The 8,115-nt window shown below is 43.5% G+C and overlaps 1 protein-coding gene across 3 annotated transcripts in view; it reads left to right on the top strand.

The window, feature by feature from the left end:
* Positions 1 to 8,115, top strand: part of LOC129866742 (mitochondrial inner membrane protease subunit 2-like) — a 175,590-nt gene that overhangs the window by 130,555 nt on the left and 36,920 nt on the right. For all 3 annotated transcript variants that reach the window (XM_055939585.1, XM_055939583.1, XM_055939584.1), the window contains 2 exons: positions 1,749 to 1,814; positions 4,941 to 5,043. In XM_055939585.1, coding sequence (XP_055795560.1) covers positions 1,749 to 1,814; positions 4,941 to 5,043 — 169 coding nt within the window. The remainder of the gene's footprint in view (positions 1 to 1,748; positions 1,815 to 4,940; positions 5,044 to 8,115) is intronic.

Here is an 8,115-nt window from a genome sequence, read left to right as displayed (position 1 = left end):
TAATCTAAGAAATTCAGTCATGCCGACCTCGCCAATTGCCAAGCCCCATGCCACGGCCACCACCTAAGCTCCTTTTCGATCCAGAAAAAACCCTGGATACAATGGCTGCCTGGTATTGTGATGCAATCATTGTCATGGTAATGTAGAATGTTTGTTCAATTGATGTTAACTGATTTGGCTTATGCAATGGAATGTATTTTTTTGTAATGTCAGTTGAACAAATCACAGCACATATTGATCGATACACTTCTTGCTTTGATCCTCGCAGTGGCTGTCAGTCCACACATATTATCATTGACTTGAGTAGGGATACCCGTTCTATTCATTCTATTTCTATGGCAGCACATGCAGTCAGGAGAGGAGAAAATGTGCTTAAAACAGATGTTATGTATAACTATTTTCTTGTGTTGCTTTTCGAACGGTTATTACGTTGACCGTGGTCATTTGGCTGGCCAATTACCGTCATCCAAAAATCCATGACCGTCACAGCCCTAATACACACACACACACAGCCTCTCTAGAGACAGGCTAACCCCTGTTTAGCTTGCGAGCTCTGTTCTCTGAGATGCTGGTAATTCTGATTGGCTGAGCGGGCTGCCAATCAGTCATGATCCCCTGTATCCCTGAGGCAAAGAGGGGGGGGGGGGGGGGGGGGGGTGAAGGAGGGAGGAAGAGAGAGAGCAAATGTGTGTGTATGTGTGGTAGAGAGTGGGAGAAAGGAGTGTGTGTGTGTGTGTGTGTGTGTGTGTGTGTGTGTGTGTGTGTGTGTGTGTGTGTGTGTGTGTGTGTGTGTGTGTGCCTCTATGTAGCAGTCTGTGTGTTAAAGGGAGACTGAGGGAGAGGGAGAGCAGGGAGGGATGGAGAATGGATGTGACTTCTTATTAAGACTGGCATTTCTGTTTGATTCTCTGGGCATTTGAAGGCAACGTTTAACAAACTGCGGTTTCTGTGGGTCATTATTCAATGCCTTTGTGTAGACGTCCCTCATTTGGCCAGACACTCTGAACTGTACACCATTGTATCTCTGGCTCCCTGGTTGCCTCACATTTATCTATAAAACCTGTGGATGGAATAGAAGAATTTTGATCATTGTAATACTGTTGATCATGGCCTTGAACATCACGCCAAAGCGAGAGAGTGAAAAATGACAAATCTTTTCTTAATTACCCATTTATTAGACTGATTTTGTGTCCAGAATGCGAATGCCATTGCTTTGTATGTCCTCAAAAGGACTGTCATTTGTTGATATCAAACGAATCGTGTCCTCTGTTGGCTACTTAGAAGTATTTCGTGGCTTAGAGAAGGTCATCGTTATGGCAGTAATGGTTGTAGAATTCATTAACTGAGCATTGCGGTATTACGGGTTATTAAGGGTTTGTTATAAACATGAAGCGAATGAGCTCTCTCTACCATGGTGCTGCTATGTTTGTGTTCCCCGGTGGTGTGTGAGGTCCACATGTTGAGAGAGGGAGGGAGTCAGTGATGAGGGGAGGAGGAGGAATAAGATCCTGGTACTTGAACCCACCCAATACTCACTGCAGTATAGTCCGTTTCTCTGTCTGCTGGTGAGGAACACTGATTCCAGTTCAATCTAGGGTTGTGAATAGGGTCTTTGATTTATGTTTTGATGAAAGCGTGGAGTGAACAGGGTCGCTACAGCACAGGGTTTATTGGTGCTATGAGCTGATGGATAAATATATCTCTTCATCATATATCGTAATTGATGTCATGTATCTTTATTGTTTCAGGTCTCCCAAGAACCCCCAGCAGAAGATCATCAAGCGGGTCATAGCCCTTGAGGGAGACTTCATCAAGTACGTACAGAATCCCCCCCCCCCCCCCATAGCTTTATCAAATCAAACTTACAACCCACGACACATTATACAGTAAAAACGAAACAAAAGGCAATAAAATAATGTAAAACAAAGGGTGTCTTAAAGGCCTATTCAGAGACTTCCTATGAGAAGACTACTGCTATAAGTAAACTCATTGTTTACTCAGGAATTTGAAGCTCTGTCTTAAACCTCTATTTCTTATCTACCAGCTTCAAATCTTCGGGTGCCACTACTCGTACCACAATGTCGCCATGTAAATCCCTCTGGCAACTATTTGTGACGGGTGCCGCTGAACAAATTACGAGTCACTTGTATTGCCTGGGAGGAGATATATGAATAATTAACATGGGGGTTTGATGATTGCCTAAACTGGCTGAGGCTGGTGTGTGTGTGTGCATGTGTGTTAGCCTGCGGGCCCGCCATGCTATAAATCACAGCTATGGTTTTAATCTTGCTATGCACAGAGACTGTCTGCTCTGCCTGACACAGGAAGAGGCCTCTCAGCCAATTACAGCCCTCTGAGTGGTGTGTGTGTGTGTGTGTGTGTGTTTTTGCTATGTGTATCCCTCTGAACTGAGCCCCTCCTCAGAGATATAGAGGGCCATTTCGGAGATTCATCTCCACACAATGATGGCTTACGGGACATAAATCGCGTTGCAATCGAATCACGGCTTTAAACACCCCCAGAAAGCCCAAGTGTTACGCCACTGTATTGTCAGGGAAATTGTTGCTACGCTGTGTAAAGCTGATGACTGGAATGCATACATTGAGGGAAATGCGGAGTATATTCATGTGAGGTGTATGAGGAAGAGCTACCTCAAGATGGAGATTCTGATGTTCGTAGAGATACGGAACAGGCAGACTGTCAGACATGGCTGGTGGACAAGACTATGGCTGTGGGTCCCCATGTCCATGATAGCATACCGCTTAGGATGCATGTCCAACACATTTGATTCATTCGCAGTGGTATTATACCAGACACTCTCCTAACTACTGTATGTATACTTCCTAGTCTAGATAATGGAACTGAGCCTTTGACTTGACCTGCCCAATTCACCTCAGGCTTTTACACATCATCGTCGTCATTATGGTGTTTCATATGTCCATTATCATGTGTATCTGTGCCCTATAGGTCTCCCGAGTGGCGCAGCGGTCTAAGGTACTGCATCGCAGTGCTAGAGGCGTCACTACAGACCCAGTTCGATTGGGAGTCCCATAGGGCGGCGCACAATTGGCCCAGCGTCGTCCGGGTTAGGGGAGGGTTTGGCCGGGATAGGCCGTCATTGTAAATAAGAATTTGTTCTTAACTGACTTGCCTAGTTAAACAAAGGTTAAATAACCTCCATCAAACCTCCACTGTACCAGGCAGCTATTGTTTAAACCTACTACACTGAGAGGTAGAGAGTGCATACATTTTTGACACAACTCAATGCTGAGAATCTGCCCAAACTCCTGAACGCACCCTAAACCCTTTGTAGCTGCTAGACACTGCCAGGCAGTGAGTCGCATACAAACATCATTAATACAGGGGTCTGTCTATTCGCTTTGAACTCTGTATATTCGCTTTGCCTTGCGTCCCAAATGGCACCCTGCTTAGTGCACTACCTTTGACACAGACCCAACAAGCTCTGGTCAAAGTAGTGCACTATGTAGGGAATAGGGTTCCAGTTGGGCTGTAACCTGTTCTGTTTTTGTCTTCCCACAAAACTCAAGACTGTTCTTTTTCCTGAGCATAGCCGGGGTAGTTGATTAGGTAACACTTTATAATAATGTTCATTAATAAACTATTTGATAAACTATTAATAAGTACGTAGTGTAAGCCCCATTGAATAATCATTTATTAATACATGTATATGAACACGGCTTATAAATAGATAACAAATGTCTCATTAAAGTTACTATAAAGTTTTACTGCAAACTATTCTACTGTACCAATAAGATGGGGCCTATTTGTATTCTATGGGATATAATCACTAGATTTTGAAGTAGCCAGTATTTTTTTTTTTCGTATCGTTTGTGTTCAGATGCTGTATGTAGACGCCTGACCCCTGACATTTAAAAGTCACTGAACTTCAGTTTGCTGGAGAACAGACAGGGCAAAAGGTAGCCTAGCGTTTAGAGCGTTGGGCCAGTATCCGAAAGGTGGCAGGTTCGAATACAAGGTGACAAGGTGAAAAATGTGTTGATGTGCTCTTGAGCAAGGCACTTAACCTTAATTTGCTCCAGTGGCGCTATACTACTATGGCTGACCCTGTAAAACAACACATTTCACCACCTATCCGATGTATGTGGCAATAATAAAAAAAAAATCCCCCAGCAGCAAAATCAATATTTTTGTCCAAGGTCTAAAGAGTAGTCATTTAGGCTCCTGTAACATTGCCCTGGAAAGGAATAGGAGAAGAATTGTCATTTAAAAAGTCATTTCTCCCGTAATTTACAATGTTCCTGAGATGAACCATGCATCAGGGCTCAGTCACGGCTAAGTGCACAGGAGATTGATGGCGTATACCAACCCTGTCCTCAAACCGCAAAATAGTTGATTGAAGCTGAACTCGTCTGGAGGGGAACTGATCAGATAGAGGTTACGTGCCAAATGGACCCTATTCCCTAATATAGTGTACTACTTTTGACCAGGGCCAATAGGACTCTATATAGGGGATAGTGTGGCATTAAGGGACGCAACCAGAGACTAGACCTAAGGGAGTGTGCTGTCCTGTCCATATCTCATTAGTCATTACACACAATGGATGTTTGTCTTCATCTGATTAGATTAGATTTTTGTCTACAAAATAGTCTAGTCTAAAGGGAGGATGACTGGCAGATGGATGATTTAGTAAAAAGGTAATGCACCATAATGAAACGAAAATGTCAATTTCCTTAATGTAGATGTAGATAGATTAACTTTATTCTCAATTTAAGTTTTGCCTTTTGTCTTGTCTAATTTCAATGTGTTTATTGTTGTTTTCAATTGATCCCGTAGATCAATCAATGTTAAAGACTGCCTTTCTTTCGTAGCTAGGTTCTGAAGTAAATTTGGCTTGTATTAACCTGGCTAATGCGTTTTATCCATGATCCAAACCTCCCGCCCTCCATTTCCCTCTGCAGGACGCTTGGCTATAAGAACCGCTATCTCAGGGTCCCTGATGGCCACTTTTGGATCGAGGGGGACCATCACGGCCACAGTCTGGACAGCAACAGCTTTGGACCGGTAAGCCACTTTTCTGCTCAGTCCTCTAATACTCAATGGGAATGGCACATGCCAGAGCCTTATACTTGGATATAAAAGCCTTATATTTGTATATAAGTATAAGGCTTTGGCCCATGCCATTGAAAAGCAAAGCAAAGCACAGCTTGTCTGAGTCGTGTCCAGCAGCGCCACATTTGAACTCCAACAATGGGCCTAAAAAGAACCTGGGAGTCCTTAAAAGGAAAATAATTGAATAGCCATGCGTTGGAGAACAAACCTGGGTTCTAAATTTGTCATTTTTGTGCTGCTTATTAAGACAAAGTTGTTCCCTTAGAGGAAAGAAACTCTGAACAGTTTCTCCATTATGGCAGGTAGGTACAGTCAGTGCTATTAATCTCTGGCAGGCCTCATTGGGCATGTGGGCCCGGCAGCCTCTCCTGCCTGTGGAGAAAGAAGGCTTGGCGTATTTCATTGTTGTATTTCCCATACATATCCTCATCCTTGTCGGGCAATAACAAATGTGTCTTGATAAGGGTCTGAAAGTAGTGACGAGGAGTGAGTGATCGGGCAGCGAGGCGCTCTGTGCTTTTTGGGTTTTGACAAAGTATTTCAGGGAGCTGTCATTGGATGGAGGAAGGAAGCAGCAGAGCCAAGTAGAGGCCAGGGAATTATCTATCTGTAGCATTCCAATCCTATAAAGAAACAACTTTGTACTTGACATTTAACTGGGTCAGCTGCTGGTTTGTGGAGGGATTTATTTTCTGAAGTTGGTTTTGGATGGTTCCATGTCAGTCAGTACTCTCTCTGTTGCTGGATCTGAACTTTGAATTATTTGGATAGAGTTTGGGTGGATTGGGGATGATTTTGTGGATGACATTATTGTAAGCAGTTTATCGGCCATGAACAGAATACTATAAGGGAACAGTTAATTTAAGGAAACAGTTTCCTCAACCCATTGTCTTATTATACCTAATTTCCCATTGGATCTACAAGCCCTCTGTAATGGTTATATGGTTACTTCTTATGTAAGCCTATACAGTGCGGTACTGTATGTATGCACTATGACCACTATTAGCTTATGCCTGCACACTTATTAGGCCATCTCACCACCTCAATAAGAAATGCATTGGTCATACTGACATTGTCATTTGTGTTGTTTCCCAGTGCAGGCATGTGTGGCACGTTTTAAACGCATGAAAGCCATTGAGGGCATTGCAAAAACAGAGTTTTTATCCTAAACCAAATTGTTTAAATGACTAAATAATTTAACAGTGCACCAGAGGGGTATATAGACAGATGTTCCCAGGCTTTTCTGAAATTAGCTAGCTTCAGTTAGCTTTACATTCCAGCTCAGGCTGCATCTATATTACGACGGTGGATGTTGCTCATTCGCCTGCCGCTAACTCTAGCAGGCTTGTAACTGTGCGTGCATATCGCACGCAGTGTTGCCAACTCCTCAGTAAGGAAAGTAGCTATTGGCTGTCCTAAAAGTCGCTAGAAGTTAGCTAAATGACGTCATCACCTAATTTGCATAATCTGCCATGTGCATGTATTTGTGATGGACGCTGTAGGAGAGAGGAATAACGTCGTGGGAGAGACAAAAAAGTGAGTAAAAAACACCCTAAATATGTTTAGAACTACAAATTAATTATTATTATTATTCCTCTCTCCTACAGCGTCCATCACAATTATATGCACATGGCCAATTTATGCAAATTAGGTGATGACGTCATTTAGCAACTTTTAGGACCTCCAATAGCTACTTTCCTTACTGAGGAGTTGGCAACACTGCCCAGGTGCAGCTTAGTTCTAAGTCATTTGTTGACATTGAAATGACCTGTATCTGGCTAAAAGGTGAGCCACTTTCTTGGTACTTGTTATCCCGAGTTGAACTCAAGATTTGACCAAAGTTACTTTGCTAACTCCTCAAACCAGGTACGTAATATACTTCTGTGGTACTTGCTACTGTGATTCCTGAAATGCAGAGCCTGTTGGAGTATTTTTAGAATCCGAAATTATACTTTTGTTACATTGTTTGCTAGCTCAGCTGATTAGCTAGCTAGCTAGCTCTCGGTCTCATTGACCACCAAATGTTGCTAGCGCTAGCTAGCCACTTGAAATGCAAGTTAGCTAGCTAAGTTAGCCATGTTATGAATACAACTCCCATCTGCTGTCATCATCAGGATACGATTTGAGCACACTAGTTAGCTAAAAGTGGTTCGTAGCTTTGACTTCATGCTGACAGTGGATTCAGAGCCCTCCAGTGGTTAGCCACACTACAAACATAATTTTCCCATGTCCCCATGAAGCAATTGTAATAACAATCCACCACAACATACTGAGAGTTTCCTGATTAGCAAAGGGTAGTCTGTGTTTGATTTAATTGTGTATTAAAAACACAGTTTGAGTTCATTGTGAGGGGATTTCGCTAGTGATTGAATAGGGAATTGGACTTCCCGGGAAAATGTTGTCCGGGGGGGCCTCCAGAGTGGCACAGTGGTCTAAGGCACTGCATCTCAGTGCTAGCTGTGCCACTAGAGATTCTGGGTTCGGTCGCAGCTGGCCGCGGCTGGGAAACCCATGGGGCGGCACACAATTGGCCCAGTGTCGTCCGGGTTAGGGGAGGGTTTGGCCTCCAGGGACATCCTTGTCCCATCGCGCACTAGAGACTCCTGTGGCGGGCCGGGCACAGTGCACGCTGACACGGTCACCAGGGTGCACGGTGTTTCCAGGTTAAGTGGACATTGTGTCAAGAAGCGGTGCGGCTTGGTTGGGTTGTGTTTTGGAGGACGCACAGCTCTCTACCTTTGCCTCTCTCGAATCCATACAGGAGTTGCAGCGATGAGACAAGCTTGTAACTACCAATTGGATACCAAGAAATTAAGGAGAAAATGGTAAAAAAATAAAAAATGTTGTCCGATGTTGAAACAGTAACCAAGGGCTTCTGGGCTTAACGAACGGTCCATTTTATAATGTACAGTGCCTTCAGAAAGTATGCACACCCCTTGACTTTTTCCACAGTTTCTTGTGTTACAAGGTGAGATTTAATTGTCATTTTTTGTCAACGATCTACATAAAATACTATAGCTGTGT

Source organism: Salvelinus fontinalis, chromosome 12 (genome assembly GCF_029448725.1).
Source record: "Salvelinus fontinalis isolate EN_2023a chromosome 12, ASM2944872v1, whole genome shotgun sequence".
Classification (NCBI taxonomy): domain Eukaryota; kingdom Metazoa; phylum Chordata; class Actinopteri; order Salmoniformes; family Salmonidae; genus Salvelinus; species Salvelinus fontinalis.
This window is presented reverse-complemented; position numbering and strand designations above follow the sequence as displayed.